The sequence below is a fragment of the Heteronotia binoei genome, chromosome 8, assembly GCF_032191835.1.
Source record: "Heteronotia binoei isolate CCM8104 ecotype False Entrance Well chromosome 8, APGP_CSIRO_Hbin_v1, whole genome shotgun sequence".
Classification (NCBI taxonomy): Eukaryota; Metazoa; Chordata; class Lepidosauria; order Squamata; family Gekkonidae; genus Heteronotia; species Heteronotia binoei.
The window spans coordinates 98675929-98702226 of NC_083230.1; the positions used below are offsets into that span (position 1 = coordinate 98675929).

At 44.0% G+C, this 26298-nt stretch overlaps 1 protein-coding gene across 1 annotated transcript in view; it reads left to right on the forward strand.

Annotated features, from left to right (window-relative positions):
• Positions 1-26298, forward strand: part of SLC13A4 (solute carrier family 13 member 4) — an 89208-nt gene that overhangs the window by 48896 nt on the left and 14014 nt on the right. The window contains exons 9-11 of the mRNA XM_060245694.1: positions 917-1036; positions 22005-22106; positions 23937-24038. Coding sequence (XP_060101677.1) covers positions 917-1036; positions 22005-22106; positions 23937-24038 — 324 coding nt within the window. The remainder of the gene's footprint in view (positions 1-916; positions 1037-22004; positions 22107-23936; positions 24039-26298) is intronic.

The window sequence follows — 26298 nt, forward strand, 5'->3', positions numbered from 1 at the left end:
AAAGCTGATAGCTAGTAACTTTAGGAGACTTGCTTTAGACTATTAAGACTGTAGCCAGCTGATGGCTGAGTTTGGAGCTGCTGAGCACTTTTTTCTTTATGAGCAGCTGTTGTGCCCGGTTCAGTTTGGGATTATAGAGAGGGTTGCCATCTCCAGGTTATAAAATTCCTGGAGGTCAGGGTTTGGGGAAGGGATGGAGCCCAGCAGGGTCTAATGTCCGCCTTCCAAAGCAGCCATTTCCTCCAGGGGAAAAGGTAAAAAGACTCTACCCATGCTGTGGTCCTGATCAAAATCAGAGCCCTCTGTGTCTGCTGTGAAGGGAAAATGCTTGGAAGTTCAAAACATGACAGCCTCAACATGTGGCCTCATTTGGCTTTTTTTTTTTTTTGGCTTGTTTGTTTCATTCCTCCCCCAGTGCCCCATCTCTATGGACTTGTTGAAATGTTGTGTGTGGATCTGATGGCTGCTTTGTACATGGCTTTTCCTTTTTCTGCTCTAAGAGGTGATTCACACAAATAAATTATGACTCTGTCACCAATTAAGGCATGCATGTGTGAAAGGTAATCTCAAGTGGGTGTATGGGTGTGGGTATGTGTATACACACACACACACACACATACAAAACCCACACATTTATATCTTTGATATTGCCTGATATGGTACATTTTAGGGGAATCTATTTGCAGATTCGGCTGCCAGTCACTCATGTATCCACCATGTGTGAACCATTCCTGGACAATTAATGTCTAAGGATGTTCTCTAAGGATCTTTAAGGATGTTCATTTTACTCTGAGTGCATTTTGCAGGAAAATAAAACACAAAATTAAGAAGTTATTAGGCAGGAGTGAAAAACATTTGTGAGATGTGGGCATAAAATGCATTCCCTTGATCACTTATGAGGTCTTTTGCTTTACAGCCATTATCCCAATGCTGATGTGGTGAATTTTGGAACCTGGTTCTTATTCAGCTTCCCCATCTCTGTCATCATGTTGGTGCTGACCTGGTTCTGGATGCACTGGCTGTTCCTGGGTTGCAAGTAAGTTGTGCAATAAATACATAAGTGTCCCTAATCCAGAATAGCAGATCACGCGGCAGCTTCCTAGGTTTTGCTGACAACCAATGAGATTTAAGCTTGAACAAAACCTCAGCAGATCTTAGTCCTAGAACCTCTGAAATGAACAGAACAAGCATTTTGTTTATTTGTTTGTTTAAGGTAATAATAACCTTTCTTCAAAGATTCAATACCCCATGCAAATACAATTTGTAGCTAAAATTTTACCAGTAATACCACACAGAGAAGCATAAAAGCCATGTAAGGCAAAGGGTAGTATCCCCTACACATCCCCTATAACACCCCTCAGCCAGATATCAACCAATTCCATCGACCTGGAGCAAAATGCATGCACCCCTTTGGGAAATAGGGAGTTTAGTGTCCTCTACAACTCCTCAAATATACCATTCCACATTGTTTGTCCAGTGACCCAAAGTGCTCTTGGATAAGCTGAAAAGAAGCAGGAGAGATCCATGAAACTGAGCTCTGTGTGTTCCTGACCTTATAGTGATTGCCTCCTTGCTGTCATAAGACAGCTGTGGAAGGAATGACCTTCTTCTCTGATTCTTCCTTACTCTCTGCAGCACAAAGGAACTAAGGGAGTAACCTCATTGAGTGAGTACCATTGTTCTATCCCACTCTTTGGCTTTCTCAAAAAGTTACCGCAAAACTGTGCTAGGTGGTGTTGGCACACAAAATTTTAGCTGGCAGTGCAGGGATTTTTTGCCTCAGCCCATGAGTGAAGGCATTTTCCTGCTCCACTGGAAATAATGAAGGATGAGTACACCTCCTTACGGGGCCAACAGAATTGGACCCTGCGATCCAATCTTTTTGAAACTTGGGGAGGAGGGGGTTGAAGACAGGTACCAGCAGTTATGCTGCATATTTGGTACTTCTACCTCAAAAAAGCAGAGCCAGCAATACGCCCTCCCCTTGCAGCCCTAGATACCCTGGATCAATTCTCCATTACAGCCTACAGGGCCCATTGACGACAATGGCCCCCATAGGCTATAATGGAGCCAGAAAAAATCAGTTAGGTTTTTCAGTAAAATTTGTAAGCTGCCTTGAGTCACAGGGAAACATGGGATATAAATATTTGAATAAATAGGTTGTTTGGGCAGGTTGATAACATTTAAGCAACTTCCTGTTTGTTAAGTTAGGGTTCTGACAGTGGCTGTTCCACCTCTGTTATACTTGATCTGTAATGCTGGTTGTTGTATTTTGCTAAAAAAAAACCCAGAGTAGACTGCAAGAGTCCCTGCCCCACCTCCACAAGCGCTGGTATGTTTTCTAAGACTCAGTGCAGGGCAACAGTCCAAGGCCAGGTCTACCATCATCATAAGATCTGAACATACAGTGACTAGTCTATCAATATAGTGGAAGGGGGCAAGTAGATCTGTTCCACTTGCAGCTGCTGGAATGGCCTTGAATCAGCCATAGCTTTCACAGAGTTGTCCTTGAAAGCGCAGCTTCTGTGAGAGCTCTCTCAGCCCCACCTACCTCACAGGGTGTCTGTTGTGGGGGAAGAAAATAAAGGAGATTGTAAACCACTCTGAGACTGATTCAGAGAGAAGGGTGGGGTATAAATCTGCAGTCTTCTTCTCCTTCTCCAGAGGACTGGTCTACCCACATAGAGGACATTTTCTGTAATGAACATTGAGTTGATTCTGTTTTCTCTTATAATGTTTCAATTATTCTTAAAACATCATTTAAAAGATTTCATTCTGAGATTTTTACAAGCTTATAGAAACAATCTTCTAAAAAACTAATTTACATAAATGGCTTCAGATTTAACCTGAGGGAATGAAGGACTGTTTTCATTTCCTCACACCATTCACAAAATAACAACTTGTAATCAGTGTTCCCTCTAAGCTGAGTTGGTGTGAGCTAGCTCACAGTGTTTTAGCCTCTGGCTCAAACATTTTTGTCTTAGCTCAGGAAGGATGGCCCCAGAGCAAACTAATTTATGCAGTAGCCAAATCTCTTGCTCAGAACATTAGTGTCTGTAGTTCACAAAGTAGAATTTTTGTTCACGAGTCTCCACAGCTTAGAGGGAACGTTGCTTGTAATCAGTACTTAATATGTGGAGCATTGGTGGCCAAACTGTGGCTCGGGAACCACATGTGGCTCTTTTCACACATATTGTGTGGCTCTCAAAGCCTGTCAGGTGGCTTGGAGAAGGCATTTGTCTCTTTAAATTAATTATCTAAGCCAAGCCACCTGGCAGTGTGGAGAATGCTTTTAAAGTTAAAGTAGCTTTCTTTCCACCTCTCCCTCCCTTCACCTTATATTCCTCCCTCCCTTGTCTTGTGGCTCTCAACCATTGATGTGTATTCTATGTGGCTCTTACGTTAAGCAAGTTTGGCCACCCCTGATGTAGAGGAACCACAACTTTCCCCCAAGCTTTCTTATCTGTCTCTTTAGATTAATGGGGGAAAGGTTGTTCCATAACAGTCCCTTGTCAGGTCTAAATTTGGTTGTGATGAAAAGTGGGGCACCCATTCTTCCCAAAGAGATTTACCTCACACTGACAAGTTATGCATTTTTTTCTATACAAATGCTTTCCCAGACTACCAGTGCTGATACTTTTCTTAATGTTAAGCTTGATCTTAGCTAGTGTATTAAATTTTTAGTAGTGTCTTGTGTATATATTATTTTTAGTGATTTTTTTAAAAGCCATACCTCACACTGAGAGCTTTTAGACTGGATTACCAACCATTATAATTATATTAATTAGTTTTTATGCTAGTTAGTACATGAATAGCTGGAAGATGGCAATGACCTCCAGTTACAGCTAGATTTAGCAGGCTTTGAATAGCTCCATAGGCTTTTACTATACAGTCTCCTCTAATAAAAACATGAGCTGTAATAAATCAGAAATAATTTATAATCTTCCTGCAAGTCCCAACATGATTCACCGTTCTTTCAGCTCTTTCTCAAAGAGTATTTAAATTCTACAATGCAATTCCAAGAATCCAGCCTCACTTTTTAAAAAAAATCCACACGAGAATTAAAGTGCTAGCAACATTATGAAACATTAGCCGATGCTTAGGCTTCTTAATCTCTGGTTCCTGATCTGGGCAGTTCATTCAAGAATGTATTTCAGCTAGAAAGTTAGCACTGAAAGCTCTTTGTAGCCAATGACTGAAAGAGACGCAAAGGAGACAAAGAGTATTTTGTTTACCCCAGGATTCACTTTAGTCAATCGAAATCTTACCTATTTCTAAGATTTTGTTTTGGTATTTGCATCCTGCCTCTCAGCCCTGTGAGAAAGCCTCGATATTACTGGCATGTTGCAGAACAGGGAAAATGAAGTTTGAAGGGACTTAACCAAAGGTGCCCTGGTAAGGTCAGGATCACAGGGTCACTTTGTGACCCAACCACAGGACTGCATAGAATTACAGAGATGGAAGGGACCTCCAGGGTCATCTAGTCCAACCCGCTACACAATACATGATCCTTCCCATAAACTGGAAGACTGCAAGAAATGTTATTTATTTCCTTGAACATGACTATCAGCATACCTGGTACTTCTCAAAGCAAAACAAGGAAAAGACAGGTCCCTTTCCTGATAAGCTTACAGTCTAAATTTAGAACAGAGGCAAAAAAGATAAACATCAAGCAAGAGATGAATGTGGTTAAAACAGTCACATTCTTGTAGACATTTTCATTTGAAGATGATGATTAAGATGAGGGATGTGCAAAAATTATTTCATGGATTTGTTTTTCTTTATTTTCATATTTTAATAGTCCATTTTTCTCCCAATGAACAGGGCTCAAAGAGGTATACATAAATTTAAAAACAATTGGAATATTACACTGACAGAAAACACAGGTGGAAGGAAGCTAGTCACAGACTTCACTCATGGCCTACCAGTTAGTTGCATGACAGAAGAGCTCTTTACACACAAGGTGATCAATTCCAGGTTAGGAGATTCCTGCATATTTGGAAGTGGAGGCTGGAGATAGAGGGGCTTAAGGCGGGGATGGAGCTCACCAGGGATGTGATGCCATAAAGTCCACCCCCCAAAGCATCCATTTTCTCCAGGAGAACTGATCTCTGTACACTGGTGATTGATTGTAATTGCAAGAGAAGTCCAGACCCCATCCCTGGTGCACCTGCAACCCTCTTTAGCAACATTCCCCTCTCTCATTCTCTCTCAGAGTTCCAAGCGTGCTCCCTCACCCAGTCTCCAAAGGAACACACAACCAGAATTCTATTGAAGCAGGAATTGTTTATGTAAGGCTTATTGATAAACACTCCACACACTCTCTATACCAATATCTTCTGTGTTTCTTAAAGAATCAGGTCCATTACAGCAGTTTATATATATTTTGATAACATATCCACCATGAGACAAATTAATTGTAATTGGTTTATCAAAACATAACCCAATAGCTTATCTTTGTTTTCATTAGTCAGTTTCTCCTCGGGTTACTTGAGTCCTTGCGAAGAGCTGAGTTGGTGCTGGTGTTAAAAGTGTATATCTTAAAGGTAAAGCACCGAGTCATTACTGACCCATGGGGTGATGTTACATCATGACGTTTTCTTGGCAGACTTTTTTCAGGGTGATTTGCTATTGCCTTCCCCTGTCATGTACACTTTCCCCCCAGCAAGCTGGGTACTCATTTTACTGACCTTGGAAGGATGGGTCAACCTTGAGCCAGCTACCTGAACCCAGCTTCTGCTGGGATAGAACTCAGGTCGTGGTGAGCAGAGCTTGGACTGCAGTACTGCAGCTTACCACTCTGCACCTCAGGGCTCTGTATATCTTAGCATATACAAAAAAATGCTAGTCAAGGCCAGTTACTGGGTTGCTGGAAATTCCATTACTAGGGCAACACTGGATTATTATGGGATGCCTTGGGCTCTTCCCAAAGTCCCTAGGTCAGCTTGCTTTGACCCATTTGCAGCTATATGGAATGTGAAGTGTTCTTTGAGAATGTTCCCATTTGTTTACTATTTTCCCTGAGATAAAGACCTTTGTTTTAGAACATGGTCTCCTCTCTCTCTTGCTAATACTTGCTGGCTTAAGGTTAGAAAAATAAGGCTTCAGTATAAAATGCTTTAGGCTTAATCAATATATCTCATATTCAAGTATGATTCTCAGTGTAAGGCATAACTTCTAATTGATCCCTGAAGTGTTAGTGCAAGTGTTAGTGCAATGTGCAAACAGGTTGATTTGTCCATCAATAGCCAAACACACAGGAGAGATAGCTCAGCTAACACACTCCAAAACAAACTCAAAAGCTTCCCTTTCCAAACCCCACCCCACATTTTGCTTCATGGCCCTTAGGCCAGGGGTTTCAAAGATAAGGCCTGTGGGCCAGAACTGGCCCATCCAGGACAGTTATCCATCCTGTGAGCCAGCAGCCTTCCACTAAGACAGTGGAAGAACAATTCTTACAAACTTAATTGGGGGAACTACCTGAGCCACATCCTCTCCCCATGGAGAACTGTGCCAGTGTGGAAGTAGCCTAAGTTGGAGAACAAGTTTGGGGTGGTGGGGCTAAGCTGTACATTGCTAAATATCCCATAGATCAGTGGTTCCCAACCATTTTGGTATGGTGACCCACAAGTCCAGATTTTACGTAGTATGGTGATCCATCCAGGGCTGGCCCAAGGTTTTTTGGTGCCCTAGGCAAGCTATGACCTTGGTACGACATCTAGTTCTACATTCCATTCTCTACAGTGGCTAACCAGATGGTTTTGTGAACTCAACAAACCACAACGGGTACAGCTGCCTTACTATGAACCTCAAGCAAGTGGCATTCTGACATGGATAGCCTTTGCAAATGGGGGCTACATTCCAGCTTTTGACCTCACTCTTCTCCTGCATTACTCCCTCTAATCCTCCCTAAGAAACTCACTCCCCTGCCTTGTTCCATCTGCTGTAGCTTACTCCCTTGCTATTCCGTCTATGGCACATATAGGTAGAGTTTGGACTGGAAAATTTTGCTATAGATCAACATTGATTGGAATTATTAATCAACTATCAGATTTGTAGGTTTTAACGACTGTAATGTGTTTTTATGCTCTACTTATGTTAAATTGTTTATGTTTCTGTCTGTTGTACCCTGCTCTGAGCCTGAAAGATACTGTTTTCAGGGTCAGATCTTTGTTTCCAAAATAAAAAAAGAGCAATGGAAAGGGCAGGGGTGGATGTTAGGGAGGGCTGGCCTATTACCTGCTTTCAGAGGCTTTGTGACCAGTGTTCCCTCTAAGCTGAGTTAGTGTGAGCTAGCTCACAGTTTTTTACCCTCCACCTCACACATTTTTGTCTAAGCTCAGGAAGGATGGCCCCAGAGCAAACTAGTTTATGCAGTAGGCTTGCTCACAACTTTAATGCTAAGTATAATTTTTGCTCACAAGACTCCACAGCTTTGAGGGAACATCGTTTGTGACTCATTTTGGGGTCCTGATGCATAGGTTAGCAAATGCTGCCTTACAGCAAGACTGCAATAAAACAGATGCCCATGGAGAAAGCAACACAGCTGCGAATGGTTCTAAAAGAAGAAAAGAAAACCAAATTGGTCATCATCTCAACCCAACTGACATGAGACGAGCATGGCGCTGTTCAGTGGCACAGTCACAAGCAACACAAGAGCAAAGAAAGACGGACATGGAGTAAAGTCTGTGGCCACTTCAGTTATATTAGGATGTCCACTGTCCATGAAACCACAGCAATGATCTTCTTGATCTCAAGGGATGCTCCTGATTTGCATATATATGTAGATGAGATTTCAGCCCACCCAACCGTATAATGCGCTTGTTATTGCCTTTCTTAAACAGAAGCATAAAATTTATTCACTGGTACGGAAAAGGCAGAAGCTGTTTGGTTGTGACATTTACCCTTCAGTTATACTGAAGTGGATTTTTCAGTTACTCACAGCTCACTTGTTCATGTCTGTAAATAGGCTAGGTCAGACCAGGCCGCCTCTGATAACCTTCTTGTCGAACAACACAACGATTAGGTGCGTGGAGACCTTCGCAATGGCATGGGCTGACAGTCCTCCAGATAATTTCCTGTAGTCTCAGCCTTTGACTATTGTTGGATGTGTTTATCTGAAGATTTAATTGAGAAAACCACGTAGTCCCGTGGTCATGTGGCTAGCCTGGGACTGCACAGCTTCAAACTCCTTTTATGTAGCAGCTAAACTGCAATGGAGAATTTCACTGGTCCATTTATCCTCTCATCTACAAAGTTGCTAAGCAGCCTTAGGCAACAACCCTCTTTTCCCCCCATCTGCAACAGAAGGATAGCAGTATTGGCCTACCTTGTAGGATTCTTGTCAGCTATAACAGGCCGATCCCTGTTCTTGTGCAAGCCCCATTCATTTCTGTGAGTTTGAGCAATCGATATACCTACAGGAAAGCATGCTTGAGGGGCAACTGAAACCACTCAATAGAATTGGCTCTCAAGGCGTATGCAGTAAAGTTGCCAACCTCCCAGTGGGGCCTGGAGTTCTCATGGAATGACAACTGATCTCCAGGCTATAGAAATCAGCTCCCCTGCAGGAAATGATAGCTTTGGAGGGTGGAATCTGAGGCATCACATTCCTGCTGAGTTCTCTTTCCTCCCCATGCTCCACTCTCAAATCTCCTGGAAATTTCCCATCTAGCATTGGCAATTCTATACTATGGCATGACAATAAATAATTGGTTCAGAGCAGACAGTGGTAGCCATAGGAAAAACGTATCTATTTACAAATGCATTATGATCTGGATATTGATGAAGGGTTACATTACTGAGAGAGAATCAGATAATGGGCCGAATCTCTTAACCCCTCAATTTCAACTCAGTGGAGTGCTTCCTTATGGCAGAAGGAGACTTTGAGTGCATTCACACTACACTAAATAATGCCTTTTGCATCTGGATTATTACTGTGTAAGAATAGCAAAAATCCAGTTGCAAAAGACATTATTTATAGTATGAACGTACCCCTTCTCTTGCCAAGAAGATTCTTCTTCCAGGACAAGAGGCACTTTCTCCAATGGTCCCCTAGCAGAAGGCTTCAACTTCAGCTAACTTATATGGTAAGATTCAGCTAGGGATGCCAGGTTCCAGGTGGGACCTGGAGATCCCCCAGAATTGCAAGTCATCTCCAGATGCCAGAGATCAGTGCCCCAAAGAAAATGGATATTTTGGGGTTTGGGGTATATTTTTATATTTTCTGTGTGTGCATGCGTGCATGCAAGCCTGAAAGTCATGGCAACTTCTGGCAACCCTTCTGGGGCATGAAAGACATTCAGGGAAGTGACTTGATACAGCCTGTCTCTCTCTCCTGCTCCTGGTATTCCTTGAAAGTCTCCCATCCCAGTACTTGCCAGGGCCGACCCTGCTTAGCTTCCAAGATCTGATGAGATCAGGCTTGTCTGGGTGATCCAGGTCAGGGTGAGAAAATGGATATGTTGGAGAGTCGACTCTGGGGCACTGTACCCCACTACTGAGGCCCCAGCCTTCTCCAGGCTCTACCCCCAAATCTCCATGAGCTCCCCAACCTGGATCTGGCAGCCCTCGATTCAGCCAGCTATTTACTGATTGTGCCTTCACCTCTCTGCTCTATGCATACAAGGCAACTTTTAATGATTTAAACCATAATTTATAATAAATCACACTGCATTAAAGATCTGTATTCAAATTGTAACCATACATGAATAAGAAGACTCAAGATTAAGATATGGATTCACTTGTAGCCATGAACTCTAATGTACCTGTGTGTTTTCCTAATCAATTATTGTCATGATTGTGTGTGATTTATAGATCAATTCTTGTTATTTATCTGGTTTAAATGGCAGTAATGATTTTATGAGCTCAACTTTTATTTCAATGATTGTAACCCTGTGTTTTAATACTGTATGCCCTACAATGTTGCCAATGCCTGTTATCCCTGCATCGTAGTATTCAAAGGAAGGAACCTTTGGCCTATTGGAATATTTTCCAAATTAATTTTTGAGTAGTTTAGATAGTGGCTCCAACCCTTTTAGATAGACGGTACACCCCGATAGACACCTGAAGCTACGTGGACTCGCCGCCTGTCAACTACAGATATGGACATTGTGTTATTGCAAGACCTCGCCACCAGATGGTGACATAGGTCTTGAGGGGGGGAACTGTGAGGAAAAGCCCCCTACTTTTCATGCATGTGGACATCATGATCGCCAGTGTGGTTGCCAGGGTGCCTGGAGAATTAACTCTCACACATCTGCTCTAAGAAGTGTACTTTGCTTAGTTTCTAAGGCTTATATGGCAGCTTTGCATTCTACATCTCTGAAGAGTGGTAGCCAGAACTACAGACATGCTCCAGCTGCTCCTTGTGTGCCCAGTCTTGGCCACTGCAGTGGAAGAAGCCACCATGTTTCCAGCCTGGCTCCATGGACCTAGAGCTAACAACAGCAGAATCCAGCTTGCTTTCCTGACCCAAGCTTACCCTGCCAGGCTGAACTCATTCCTTCTTAGTGGGAAAGTCACACGTACACACCCTGAGCCTGCAAGCAACCCATCTGTTTTAAGAATGGATTAATAGCTCCACTGTTGATCCTAATTGCTCAGCAATACCAGAACAATAAATCTTGCCCAGCAGAAGATGAGAAAGAGGAAGGACATCTCCTGTCTTCATCAAGTCTTTTGTCTAACCCGGGTGGTACCTAGGCCAGCATTTGATTACCTATTGTCACCCTCCTAGTTAATCCCATTTAAACTTAAGTATCCAGCCATTCCCATTCTTACTCCAGTCTAAGTACCCTGGGGCCAACACAAGCAGCATTGCAGCTTGGAAATTTCCAGGTTCACTGGACTAAGGTGAAGTTCATTGGCCAAAGCAGGCATCCAATTAGGTGTCAGTAAGGAATGTCCAGCCTTCTTGAACTTCCCATCTCTCCTCCCTTGGACCTCCCAGTCCCTAAGGGTCTGAGGAAGCCTATTTAACCTCTGACCCAACTCCACTCATGTGTGCTTCTATTCAGCAACCCACCTTCCGCTGTCTAGATCCATCCCCAATTCTGGCCACAGTTTTGGGTCCATTTCCCCTGTCCTCTCATGTCGCCATTGGAACCTTCCTGGAAGAACTACGATGGTAAATATCACCCTGTATGTCTACCCTGATATGTGTCCCTATCAATCTATCTATTTTTCCTAGACCTGTATGAATGTGTGAATGTTTTGTATTTTACCTTGTGTGAAAGAACTATTATATTAAATAAATTACAATTGGTTTTATTAAATTAGAGTCCTTTATTGAGCATTGACTCTCTGATCGGTTGAGCCTGGTATACACAGATAATAAAGATTCCGATGGGGCTAGCTGTCTCTCAATCTAATTCCCCAATCTCAATTTGAGAGCAGTTTCCCTAACAGAAATTGGTGGAGAAAGCTTGGGCATTATCCTGTTTGTGTGAACGCACGCGAGTCGACACGCGTGTCTTCATACAGACAGACGTAAGGTTGCACCGTTCAGAAAGTCTTGCTAGCGAGGCTATTGTGTGAATGATTGAGTGAATGAGTTCTGTGTGAACGGCTCTAGCGAGCATTTCTGTATTTGTGGGTTGGGCTGCCCCCATTTCTATCATTCAACTGGACTTCTCAGCCGCACCTAGGAGGCCAGACCCCTCGCAAGAGGACTGAGCCCGATAGAACGCAAGGGGGAAGTCCCGTGAAGTCTGGCCGCCGTCCCGAGGCCTTCTAAACGCGTCTATCGTGGGAGGGAATGTCAGGACAGGCTAGGATTGTTTAAGACCTGGAAAGAGCGCCCTTCCCTTCTCCCTTTTCTTTAGAGCTTAGTGCACACACGCACACACACTACATACACACTCAGACACTTACACACACACACCCAAGTCCTTACACGAGTCTAGGCCAAGGCTAGTCTAAGGCACCCGACAGTCAAGAAGGCAGGCGGGTCGTAGGACCGCTGCAATCTGACTGCCGGGCAACTTTTCTTTCTAAGGCCGAGACGCGATCGTTGGGTCGGCTCGTTGCCTAAAATTTCACCCGAGACGCAATCGTTGGGTCGGCTCGTGGCTCCCTTTTCTGGCCGAGACGCAATCATAGGATTGGCTCGCTGCCCCCTAAACCCAAGCCGAAGCGCAATCAGAGATTGGCAGTAGGCAAAACAAAAAAAGGGAACATAAGTAAAGTTGCCAGCCCAGGTGTAAAATAGCACATAGGAGCCAGGAAGCATCTGGAAATATGCTGCTAGTTCTCTCACTTGGCTGTGCCTTTAAGAGAATTTAGTGGAAGGAGCAAGAAGCTCTCCCTTGGGGTTAAAATTTGTCCCGGGTCTGAGGAGATAGGAACTCTTCTCAGCCGAAAAATTTCCCTTTTGCTTAGGGCCAACAGAGGAAAAGCTCAGGCTCTGAGACTTTTAAAACTTTTGATTTGTTTGGAGGCAGAGGCTAGAGAAAAGCCCCTCCTGAGGAGCTCAACAATGTGTGCAAGGCCATAAGCCCATGCCACAAACATTTGTTAGTGTTGCAGAGAACTAAGGAAGGTCCTGCAACTCCCTCCTTTACTTGTGAGGCACACAGACGTGTCCTGCAAGTTCTTTGCTCCCCAATAAGCAGGAAAAGTGCCAGGGAAGGCTCCTGCATCAGTTAATTTTGGTGGCCTGTGGTTAGGCACCTAACAGTGCGGGAAAACCAGCCCTGCAAGTAAAGTTAGAACTTTGAAAGGAACTAAATTGTAAGCTATGGAAATCTTTGCCAAAAAGGGAGAACTCCCCAAGTTGGAGAAATGGTTAATAAAGAAAGGGGACAACCCCTGGAACAAGGGAATCTTTAACCAAGGCTCTGATCCCCTTCAGTCCTTTAGAGATATATTTGAGGAGAACTGTAGCAACAAAACAATAAGTTCGGGCAAAAGAGACCTTTTTGCGACATGGGGTTTGTTTGAAGCCCTACGGGATAGCACTACCTTGATTAAACAACTCAGGGAACAGCTTACCCAAAGGGACCAGCAAATAGAACAGCAAGAGGTGCAGATAGAAAAAAAGGAACAAGAATTTGAGGAAATTCTTAAGAGACATGCAGAGGTGCTGGAGAATGAGTTCCGGAAGCATACAGCGGAAAAAGAACTCTTACTCCAGTCTCATGCAGCAGAGATAGATACAATTCGGCAAAACCATGAGGCAGAGAAAGCAGAATTGTGCAGGAGACACGCTGCAGAGGTAAATAGACTGGCGGCGGAAAACAATTGCTTGGACCTCGACTGGCAACATGCAAGTCGAACCATAGAGGAGATTAAGGCAGAGAAACACACCTTAAACTTAGTGCATCAAGACACCATGTCCGCTCTGAAAAAGGCCCAAGTGCAGTTAAAAGCATTGGACAAAGAGCTGGAACAAACAAAAGACAGAAATAGTAAGTTGCAACATGCCGTTGAAATTGTTACAGAAAAGATCCGAAAAAACAGAGAAGCAGCCAATCATGAGGCATGTAAAAAGGAGATTGCCTTGCTGCATCAAAAGCTAGACCGTAAAAACGCTCTTATAGCGACGGTCTCTCCATCCACCCTTTATGCTTTTTCGGACGAGGAAAGCGAGGATGAAGAGGTGGTAGAAGGAAATAAAAGCAGGTCAGCCCCAGTCCGTCCTGTGGTCACTAAAAAGACCACAGCCAGAAAACAGAATGGAGCTGAATCTGTAAAAGTAGTGAAGGAAACCAGATCTTGGGGAGCAGAGGACATTAAAATGGCTGCCAGCTTCCTTGGCCCCTATAACATAGACACCTCAGTGTTGTGGATGGCCAGCGCTAGAATTCACTACAAAGAAGCCTCCTTAACTGAATTAAACCATGTGCTGAGATTATGCGCCTCAGGCCCTGAACTAGACAAAGTAAGAAATGTAATGTATCGCCTGAACCTGTCTAATGCCACCATCTTAGAATGGATGGCTGAGGTACTATTTGCCACCTGGGATGGAGAGGATATAAAAGATCTCTACCATCAGACCTTACAAGGTCATGATGAGCGTCCAGTGAGCTATCTAATAAGGAAGAAATTCCTAGCAGAAGCAGCTAAGGTAGTATCACCCAAAGACAATGGGGAACCAGATTATGAGAATCAAAATTTCATATCCGATGTGATCAGAGGTCTCAATATACCCACCTTGAGGTGCTATGGCATAACAGCCCTGGTAAACACCACCTGGAAAGATCTAGAGGCTAATCTTGACAGAGTTGGCAATTTTATGGAAAGAGAGAGTAGAATGAAAGCTGACTATGCAAAAAGGGAAATAGTTCATGAAGACTACACAGCTAGATTAAGTGCTCATGAGAAGGAGATAGCAAATTTAACCCACTCTCTCCATGAGGTCAAATGGAGACTGGAGAATGCTTTAAAGCATGCCCAAGTCTCTGAACAAAGAGTTGCTGTTTTAGAAACACAGCTCACTCAGGCACAATATAATCAAGAGCAGGGTGGGCATGGAAAAGAGAGCCAGAACTGGAAGTTCCAAAACAATGGCCTTGGTTCCAGCTCTTCTTGCCATCCCCAGCTTGCCCCAAAGGTTCCCCTTCACAAGCAGGCTTATGCTCCTAGGCAGACACAGTCAGCCTCTGGGCAACCCTGGCCTCAGCGGACCCCTCGAGACAAAGTCAGAATGGCAGCTTGGTCCCAGCTTAGAGCCACTGGAGCAGACATGAGGCAGTTTGATAAGCAGCCCACACATGTGCTACTTGCTGCACTTTCAGAAGCCATGAAGCCACCAGGGCACATGGTTCCCAAAGCCCCAGGGTTTGCAGAAAATGGAGACAGCCTCCCCAAAGCTACTGCTTTGGAAAATTTCCCTAATAAGGAAAGGGTAGGGAAACTTACAAATCCTACTCAGGAAAAAGATTTAGAAATCCAAAAGCTTGCTGAGAAAAATCAGGAACCTCAGCAAAAGTTAGAAGCTAGTAAAGAAAAGGAAACTGCCAGTCTCCTGCAACATGTCCTGGAGTCTTGCAGGGCCACAGAGAGGAGACTGGAAATTCTGGAAGTGCAGGATAAAAGGAAATATGGCGGGGCAAACCCAGCTGTGCAGCCCCAGACTTCTTTCCCCCATGAAAATGAGAAAACAGTCCCTATTTCAGTTCTCTTACCCCAGAATCATGAAGGAAATGTGGTCTCTGAGCCTATGCAGAGTTCCACAATTATGGCACAAGGTATTCCTTTTTGCAAGGACTTGCTCCAGACACTCCTACATGAGCAAGCCTCAGCCCTTTATGCCAGAAATTTTCTGTCTTTAGCTCATCCCATTTGGGGAATTTGAAAGCCAGAATTCTGTGGAACTCAGAGAATGGTAATCCCACATGGGCAGGCAAGGTTGTTTTGTCTCTGAACCTCCCCCCACCCAAAGGAAAATCTAACTCCTAGACTTGAATGTCTCTTAAAACAGAGAGATCTGGCCTTATTTAGGTTTAAAGGTAACAAGGGCACCCTTTCCCTTGACTAAATAAGAAAACATACAAGCAATGACTTGGACTACAATTAGACCAGGCCATTTCTCCAGGTGAGACCTGGAGATCTCCTGGAATCCCAGCAAGGGTTCCAGCCTGCAGAGTTAGTTTTCTCTGCAGGGTAATGGGAGCTTGATGTAATATCTTCAGTTTAACCCTTTAAGAATGCCAGCATCAAGTACCTGAGAAAGAGAGATTGAACTAGTTTTTGTTAATTCAAAGCATTCAGAGCAAAATGTAAGAAACTGACTGTTTTTAACTTTCAAATTGGCTGAATTAAAATCTGTGAAACTCCCAAGTTCATCTTTCTCTCTCTTGCTTATAAAGTCAAAAAAAATATTTATTTCCTCAGTTCTATGAATGTTAAATGGTATAGCCTCTGAGCTTGTACAGAGTGCCTGCAGATTGGCCCAAATAGAACTGGCTAAAGTATTGCAAATGCTCAGCACTCCCGCCATCAGGAAGAAATGCTAATTGTTCTCCCTCTTGCTCAATGGAGATCTGTAGCAGTAAAGATCTGATAAGTAACTAAGGCAAAGGAATGGAGTTTTAAATGCATTGCCCTGAGAAATTAAATTTTTGTCTATCTCAGGTCTCCTTAAGGCACAAGCAACTCAGTGTCTTTGAGAGAGAGAGCCTCATTGTCTTATAAGAGGTGTTGCCTCTCCTTCTCAAAGGTCACAGCAACACAAGACAGCTAACCTCAAATGGGCAAGTCTGTCATTTAAATTTGAAAGTACAGAAAGGAGAACCTCCAGCTGCAGGAGCAGCAACAACTAATGTAGTACTGATTGGCAAATCTCATGCAGACCCTCTTGAAATAAACTCAGCCAAATTCAGCTTGAGTTAAAGAAACTGGAAAAGAGTTACAATTTTGAGCCCCACCCAGGCAGAAAGCTCATCATTTTCCTCCTCCTCCACCTTTCTTTGTAAAAACTTATCAGGGTCAGATAAGAGAGTACTGGCCAAATCCATTGTGTCTGTTTTAGCCTTTTGTTAAAGCTAAGCCCTCACTTTACCCAAGAGGGAAGGAATTTTGGTTTGTCTGTTAAAACCCTCCCCGCCTTCTTCATCTAGGGGGGGGGGGTGGAAATACAGTTGAGGTATTTTTTTTGTGCTATTTTGAATTCTCATCTTCTGATTTTGGGTCTAAAAAGATATAATTTCAAAAGTTTTTCACTACCAAACTTTTTATATTGCAGTCTCTCACAGAGACAGCCTCTTCCCAGCCAGAGAATACCTGGGTGGAAGATGTGCATACTACTGTGTTTTTGTAAGGTTGCCAGGCTCCAGGTGGGACCTGGAGGTCTCTCCCAAAATCATAGCCTTTTCCCCAGTACATTGAGGCTAAGCCTCTGGAGGAAATAAGTGTCCAAAGAAATGGACTGCATGCCTTGTGATTTTCAAATTTAATTCAAAATTTCAGAAATCTCCAGCCTGGAGCTGGCATCCCACAGCTCTACTTACAGCCAATCCTTCTCTGCTAGAGAAAATCCTCTGCCTGTAAACTGCCCTAATACTAGGAGTTCTCCTAGATTAGAAGCTTTCTTTCTGTTATTTTTGCTGTACCTTTTAAGTCTTAAAAATATTTTTCTAGTGACTGGTACCAATCTCTCCTATACTTAGATTTTGTAGCTTTGATTTTAAGGGAAACACTTTTAAGAAATTGCTCCTCAAAGTCTATTGGGCATTCCCAGTGCTTTGCTTTGCAATCTGTGGGCCCTTTGCTGGGCATTGGAGCTCAGAAAATTTTATCTCACAAATTTTGGTTCCTACAAGAAGTGTAGGACATCTGTACACTTCCTTGGGGTAAAATTACCCTCTCCCTGTGCTTTTTCTCTCTTAAGCCTCAAGGACTAATACTCTGGTTGTTGGCAGAATTCCTGAAAGCTCTTGGTTTCCATTAGAAATCTGGATTCCTCAAATGTACTTCAACTATTGATATCTTCATTTTCTCTCTGAATGCCATTTGCATCATCAATCTTCCCTTTTTGCTATTTGGTGAATCTTGAGTTTTAATTTTAGTTTAATCCAGTCTGCCTGTGGAAAGAGGTATCCACATGTTCTTAAGAGGCCCCCACCTTGTGGGCTCAGTATCTTTGTTTGGTCTTAAGCAATATAATGACCACTGAATGGTTCTGCCTCCACCTACTGTATATTTTGTTAGAACTAGACTCTTTCTGAGTGAAAACCCTTTTCTATTTTTCCCATGTTCTCAAGGAAATGAGCAATAACCTGTTAGATTCTTAATGTAGATTCCTCAGGGTTCATTTCTGATCATGATTTTCTTCTGGCTACTAAATGTCCTTTTGTGTTATTTGTGCATCTATAACCAGTTGGCTGAGCCTATCAAGGCTCCCCAATTCAAGTCTTGTTGTATCATGTTCAAATGTTGGTCTATTTGGTATTCCTGACAGGATGTTGCCTTCCAGCAACACATTCTTTGTACTCTGTGTATGCACAGAGGAAAATCATTCTCTGGCACAAGCCTTAAACCTGGAGCATTGTGCCATCATCCTAGTTTTGCCTTTTACTCCATAAAAGGTTTCTTCTTCAAGGGATATGCTTTCGTGCTTCAAGTCTTTCTTTTGACTTGCTCTTGCAACAACTCAGCATTTTCTCTTGGTACTACAGATGCCCTGCCCCCATCTTTTCTCTTTTTATGAATTGTTTTAGTGTGTTTGTCAGGGTGAATTAACCAGAATTTGATTTCTAGGATTTGTTTTGTAACTGTTTTGTTAAGTTTGTTCATCTTTTCTTTCAATATAGATGTGCAGGGAATCTGGACCTGCAAGTCAAGTCTAATGCATGCTCAGTAGTTCTAAGAGTTGTTGATAGTCCTGTTAAGAATTGTTTTATGTATGTGTAACCATTATGTTGCTTTTCAGAATTCCTGTTTTGTTAAGTTTTAAGTTTTTGTTGAAATCTATGCTCACATGTGAGACCCCCATACCGAGATCGTTTTAGCTGAACTAGCCTAGAGAAAAACTGGATTTAGTGGGACCTGATCAGCTCACTAATGTCCAGGTTTTAATTTCTCTGCTCTAGCTCACCTGCCATTTTGGGTATGATCCCTCTCATGTAAAGCTAGCTAGCATTGTTCTATTGAGGCCTCAGTTTTTGTTTTTGAAGTTTTATATTGTTTTGACAATTTATTATATTCCAAGGCTATAGCAAAAGTTTTCTTTTGTCTCTTCTTTTTGGAACTATTTTCATCATATGGGGGACGCCCCAAACTATGGTCATTTTCCTGGATTGTGCACAATGTTTTATTTTAAGTTTTATGTTGCAACAAAGAATATTTTGGGTTGTGTTTTCTGTATTGTGTATCTTACTTCCCTTCCTTGACAAGGAAAAAGCCTCCTAAAGTCCTGAATGATTAGTGTAATAGGCAAACCTGCCCAATGCAGGCCCCTAACATGACATATGTAAGCTTGTGACGTAAAAGCTCACTGGTCACCATACTCTGGACAGGAGGACACTTCACTAATAGCTTTTTAAGACTCCTTTCTTCATGGTTGAATGTATGCGTTTTTGATCTGCTTTCACTGCTCCCTACAATGGTACAGAATCATCTCCATGTTGTCATGTGTGAATGTTTTTGGTTCCTTTTTGGTTCTTTCCTCAAAGCCCACTGTTGCTCTATGGACCATCGGTGATACAGGCAGAAAAGCACCATTGCCAATTACATGCTGGGTTACAGGAAGACTCCCTTTTAGCAACAATAAAGACAGATTTCGCTGGGTGCTAGGGGGGGTGGGAAGACTCTTTAGTTCACCCTCCACTAGGACTTTCACATACCCAATAGGTACATGGAAGAAGATCCTCTTCAAACCCCAGTATAAGAAGCTTATCAAGGGGGGGAGAAGAAGAAAAGAAGACTCAAGATTAAGATATGGATTCACTTGTAGCCATGAACTCTAATGTACCTGTGTGTTTTCCTAATCAATTATTGTCATGATTGTGTGTGATTTATAGATCAATTCTTGTTATTTATCTGGTTTAAATGGCAGTAATGATTTTATGAGCTCAACTTTTATTTCAATGATTGTAACCCTGTGTTTTAATACTGTATGCCCTACAATGTTGCCAATGCCTGTTATCCCTGCATCGTAGTATTCAAAGGAAGGAACCTTTGGCCTATTGGAATATTTTCCAAATTAATTTTTGAGTAGTTTAGATAGTGGCTCCAACCCTTTTAGATAGACGGTACACCCCGATAGACACCTGAAGCTACGTGGACTCGCCGCCTGTCAACTACAGATATGGACATTGTGTTATTGCAAGACCTCGCCACCAGATGGTGACATAGGTCTTGAGGGGGGGAACTGTGAGGAAAAGCCCCCTACTTTTCATGCATGTGGACATCATGATCGCCAGTGTGGTTGCCAGGGTGCCTGGAGAATTAACTCTCACACATCTGCTCTAAGAAGTGTACTTTGCTTAGTTTCTAAGGCTTATATGGCAGCTTTGCATTCTACATCTCTGAAGAGTGGTAGCCAGAACTACAGACATGCTCCAGCTGCTCCTTGTGTGCCCAGTCTTGGCCACTGCAGTGGAAGAAGCCACCATGTTTCCAGCCTGGCTCCATGGACCTAGAGCTAACAACAGCAGAATCCAGCTTGCTTTCCTGACCCAAGCTTACCCTGCCAGGCTGAACTCATTCCTTCTTAGTGGGAAAGTCACACGTACACACCCTGAGCCTGCAAGCAACCCATCTGTTTTAAGAATGGATTAATAGCTCCACTGTTGATCCTAATTGCTCAGCAATACCAGAACAATAAATCTTGCCCAGCAGAAGATGAGAAAGAGGAAGGACATCTCCTGTCTTCATCAAGTCTTTTGTCTAACCCGGGTGGTACCTAGGCCAGCATTTGATTACCTATTGTCACCCTCCTAGTTAATCCCATTTAAACTTAAGTATCCAGCCATTCCCATTCTTACTCCAGTCTAAGTACCCTGGGGCCAACACAAGCAGCATTGCAGCTTGGAAATTTCCAGGTTCACTGGACTAAGGTGAAGTTCATTGGCCAAAGCAGGCATCCAATTAGGTGTCAGTAAGGAATGTCCAGCCTTCTTGAACTTCCCATCTCTCCTCCCTTGGACCTCCCAGTCCCTAAGGGTCTGAGGAAGCCTATTTAACCTCTGACCCAACTCCACTCATGTGTGCTTCTATTCAGCAACCCACCTTCCGCTGTCTAGATCCATCCCCAATTCTGGCCACAGTTTTGGGTCCATTTCCCCTGTCCTCTCATGTCGCCATTGGAACCTTCCTGGAAGAACTACGATGGTAAATATCACCCTGTATGTCTACCCTGATATGTGTCCCTATCAATCTATCTATTTTTCCTAGACCTGTATGAATGTGTGAATGTTTTGTATTTTACCTTGTGTGAAAGAACTATTATATTAAATAAATTACAATTGGTTTTATTAAATTAGAGTCCTTTATTGAGCATTGACTCTCTGATCGGTTGAGCCTGGTATACACAGATAATAAAGATTCCGATGGGGCTAGCTGTCTCTCAATCTAATTCCCCAATCTCAATTTGAGAGCAGTTTCCCTAACACTAGCAGCAATAAAATAATAACAATCAGTATGGGGGGGGGCGGAAATCAGCATGGTATGATCCAGTCTCATCAGTTCTCGGAAGCTAAGCGGGGTTGGTATTTGGGAAGAAGACTGCCAAGGAAGACTCTGCAGAGAAAGGAACCGCAAACCACCTCTGCTTCTCACTTGCCTAGAAAGTCCCTTGGTGGGATCGCCATAGGTCAGTTGCAACTTGTCAGTACTTTACACAGACAATCAGCACTAAAAACAATAACACCACAGTGTCAGCAGTATAATATATCCAGTGATGGGATAATAAACTGAATGTTATACAAGCACAATTGCAGTTTAAGAAAAGTAGGACAAAAGATCTGTAAACCTCATAAACTATAACATGGTACAGTCAACAAAAGAACTGTTAAGTTGTTCACTTGATAAATCTTAAGCTGCTTGTTTACAGAGTTTACATTGGATGCAGCATGCAGCAGCAGTAGGGCACTTTTGACATGTTCTGATGCTTTTGGCCCTTGTGTTTCCCCTTGCTACCACTCTTCCTTGGTGCCATTGTTTCTGCTTTTTGTTGGATTTCACTCTCCTAGGATTGACTTGCCCTTATAGATGCTTAGAATTGTTGTAATCCACAATCCACTTGTTTTGTTACTGGCACCTGTGATATATTATCCATGGTACTGTAAGTAACCATGCCAGCCTCTTTTGGTGAAGGCCAATGATGCTAAGGGCAGTGATAGAAAAGCATGGGAAAGGGCACCAAGAAGCAGTTGCCACCAGGGTGAATACAAAGGGACTAAGAACAGCACAAAATGTCACAAATGCTTAGTGAGAATGTCATCAAGAATTCACCTGGGTCCCATGTGTAAATTTCAAGACAGATCCTGAAATTAGGTAGCAGGGGGTCTTCAGACTATCAACTAATTGCCTTCTTTCTCAATGTTCCAAATTATCCTCAGTTTCAAAGAGACATGTTCAGTGAGCAAGAAGAAGAAGACCAAAAGGGAGGAGATGTCAGAGAAGAGAATCCAGGAAGAGTATGAGAAACTGGGAAGCATCAGGTAAAACAAATTTAAAGATTGTTTATATGATTATGGACCAGGGACCCAGGCAAGCAGCAAAGTCAAAAAAATCCCGCAGGAGTCGGCGTTCATTCTTGAATTGGAAGAGTCACATATAGCTCTTCTCAGGGCCAGTGTGTGGGAGTCAGTGAGACAGGGAGTCGGCATGTGGGAGTCACCTTGCCAAAGGGGTGGGTGCCCCCTCCCTGTCCTCGCTCACGCAGGCCCTGTGAAGAAAGAAGGAGGCAGCTTCTTCCTGGCTCCCTCTGAAGACGGAGAGGACCAAGCAAGGGGCAGCCCAAGCCACACATTCTTTCTTTGAGAACATGCAGCTTGGGTCACCCCTTGCCCAGCCCTCTCCCGCTTCAGAGGGAACCAGGAAGAACTCACCTCCTTCTGCCTCTTCCCAGCTCCGAGGCCAGAGAGGGCTGGGCAAGGGGTTGCCCGAGCTGCACATTCTCGAAGAAAGAATGTGTGACTTGAGCCACCCCTTGCCTGACCCTCTCCTGCTTCAGAGGGAGCCGGGAAGAGGTCACACCTCTTCCCAGCTCCCTTTGAAGTGGAAGAGGGGCGGCCGAGCATTCATGCGAAGCATGTGTGGCCTGATGACATCACTCCTTGGGGGGGCGGGGTTCGACCTGGGGCACCAGAAACCCTAGCACTGGGCCTGGCCCTTCTGAAGATAGGTAGGCCAGGCAAAGCAAGCGTTCTTTGCAACGGATGCCCAATTATTTTGGCTGCACTGATATAAACCTCACAAGCAGAAGGAGAACTGTTCCATTTCAAATGCTTTTAGACATAAACTGTTTGGGTTCCAAAATAGGCATGTTTGAATGATGTAGTTTAAAAAAATGTGATCATATTTCAGTGTTCATTCAATTTAATGTCCTCTCTTCCTTCCCCTCCAAACCCATGTACTCTTCTATTCAAATCCACCTGCCCTTCTATACAATCTTTACATGATAGCCTACTGCAGTTTTCTGGTGGTCTCTCATAACCACCAGATCCTTGCAGCCTTCTAGGATTGCCAAATCCAGATTCAGGAACTCCTGGAGATTTGGAGGTGGAGCCTGGGAAGGACAGGGAGCTGAGTGGGGCACAATGCTGTAGAGTCCACCCTCCAGAGCATCCATTTTTTTTCCAGAGGGACTGATCTCTGTAGCCTGGAGATGAGCCTTGACTTCAGGGGATCCCCAGGTCTCACCTGGAGGCTGGCATGCCTTGATTTGGCTATCAACAGAAAATGAACAGTCAAAACATAAACAGCTTCTGGGTGTTCCAAAGAGACAATGAAAACAATGCAAGAAATGGCTCCGTTCAGACGCAATGTGGTTAATATTAACTGTGGTTGGTTTGAGAAATCAGGATTCATCTCACAGACAGTCGCTCAAATACTAGTTTGCCTCAAGCAGTCCTGGTTTCATTTCATTTTTCTCCACAGTCTCAGAGGGGATCCCCAAAGGACAACCCAGGATTAAGCCAGTATATCTGTATTCAAATATCATGCAAAACCACACATAACTATAGTTAATGAATCAGCTTCAGGTCCAGCCTCTAACCAACCACAGCTAGTGGAATGGCTTGTATTCAGAAATCTACACTGACCATAATTAATAAAACCATAATTTTGTACCATGTCTGAATGAAGCCATTATGTTCTTCACAGAATGAGAACTATCAAATGCAAACATCACAGGGCATCAATTACATTAATGTCAAAAGCCACCAAGACAGTATGTATTGCTCACAGAATGTTAACAAAACCTATAGATGTTGTACTCCCATACTCAATACTTCCTTGAATTTCTTTGTCTTTGCAATCCTTTCCAGCTATCCTGAGATGGTGACTGCATTCTTCTTCATCCTGATGACATTGCTCTGGTTTACAAGGGAGCCAGGGTTTGTACCAGGCTGGTCATCTTTGTTTGAAAAGTAAGTTCCTACTTTGTGGCGTGTGACTGGACTTCCTCAGACTAGGTTTTCCAGCAATACATTTCCCAACTGGGACTGAATGTGAGAAGTGGGGAGGGAGGTGCTAGGCCCTAAACAAATTCTAACAAATAAATGAAACAAGATAAATAATAAACACTGGGCGTTTTCGCACAGAGCTTACCCCCGGAGCGACGTCCCTCTTCACCGCGCAGCGTCTGCGCGGATTTTGCACCAACTGCTCCGGAGAACCAGGAAAAGCCGCGAAGTGCCGAGCCTTTTGCGTCGCAAATGTAAACCGCTAAAAACCAGTTTACGTTAGTGACGCAAAAGCCGCGGCTCTTCGCAGCTCTTCCTGGTTCTGCGGAGCAGTTGGTGCGAAATCAGCGCAGAAGCTGCGCAGTGAAGAGGGACATCGCTCCGGGGTAAGCTCTGTGCGAAAACACCCACTGTAGCATAACAGCGGGATTTCCTGTCTTCCTGTACAGAGGGCATCCATGGCTAATCTCAGGGCCTGTAATAGGACACACATAAGGGACATCATGTAGATAAAAAGGCTCTCTGGTGGGCGAACTGAAAAGACTTCTCTTCCTGAATCTTTGGAGAGGTTCTGCCAGTCACAGAAGACAATACTGGGTTTATTGCATTAACATTCTGATTCAGTTCAAGTCTGCTACCAATATTCACATAATTAATTAGTGGTCTCTAAGTATGCTGGGTTGAGTCTGCATCTAAAAATAATAATAATAAACTGCCATAGTTTACAAAGTGGGTGTAAAGCAAAGTTTGAGAGCAGTGCCACCTTTAAGACCAACAAGTTTTTATTCAAGGGGTGAGTTTTTCTGAGACGAGGTATGTAAAGTTCTTTGAGCTGCTCCAGGTTTTGCGGGATGCTAGTCAGAAAGTACCCAGGTGTTCCCCATACCCATTACCAGGCCCCTCTTCTTGTCCACTCACCTACATGCCCCTGCTTGCTTGTGTATCTCTCCTCTGCTCACTTGCAAGCTTTTCCACCACATGCAGTAACAGCTGCCCACAGCACCTGCAAGCCCTTTCCCCAATGATTCTGGGTGACAGCTACAGCTAGGAATGCCATTGCCATAGTCACTGGAAATGCTGATGCTTTATGCACTGTCCACATGCCCTTCTTCAGCAGCTGTGGGCAGCACATGCAGCTGGCAGCACAAGTGACAAAGAGCTCAAAAGCTGGCAATGGAAGGTTGCAAGGGCAGGCATCAGAGGAGATACAGGGGTAGGGCGTCAGCAGCAGTGTGCTTTGCCAGAAGCTATGAGCTCTGGCAGCCCCATTTCAGGGGATGCTAACACTGGCCTTGACATTTAGTCTAGCGCACAGTTCCTACCAGGGGTCGTTTTGTAGAAAAATAGTTGGCGGAGCTCATTAGCATAACTCATTAACATATGCTGCCTCCTCCAGCCAAAAACAACCTGATGCAAAAAAAGAGAGCCCTGGGCAAGTGAGGCCTGCTTGGGCTGGCTAGAGATCCAGCCAGCCCAAGCAGGCCTCACTTGCCTGGGGCTCTCCTGCCCCCCCCCCAGTCAAAAGGCCAGCAAGCCACTCACTGCCCAAAATCACATAAGAAGTGAAGAAAGGATGGCATGGGCTTCTCCAGGGGTTAATAAGGGCTGCTGGGGGCATGGCAAAGCTCCTGGTGGCTGGCTGGCTCCCTACTTTCCTAATCCAGGGATTGTTATGCAGCTGCACATACTATTCAATGGACAAGGTAGGTGGGAAGGAGGAGGGGGAACTGTCAAAAAGGTTCAGGAGTTGTGCTCCTGTGAGCTCCTGCTGAATCTGAGGCCTGGTTCCTATGATTGCCAAAGTAGTTGTGTTATCACCTGGCTTCCTGAAACACAAGAAAATAATTCGGCCCCTTCCCAGCCAAGCGGACCATCGTCCGCTGAGGCTGGGGGCCGTCCATCGCCTCCCCGGAAGGATGGGAGGCAGTGGACTCGCTCAACAGAGCTGTAGGGGGCAAGGCATGGCCTTAAAAGGCCGGTCCCACCCCAGTGTCCTACCCGCCGGGTAGGAATTCCCCCCCCCCGACAAATTGGCTGGTTGGGGGGTGTTTTTGCCTACCCCGTACTGCAGGTAATGGGTGCTGGCAATTGGATTGGCACTGCCGTTAAATAGGTTGGTCACTGGCTGTTTGTTGTTGGGAAATGTTTTGGGGATTGGTGAGTTCCCGTGGCACCGCACCATTTTGGTGAACGGCCTCCTGGGGGACCGTTAAGCTGTACGGCC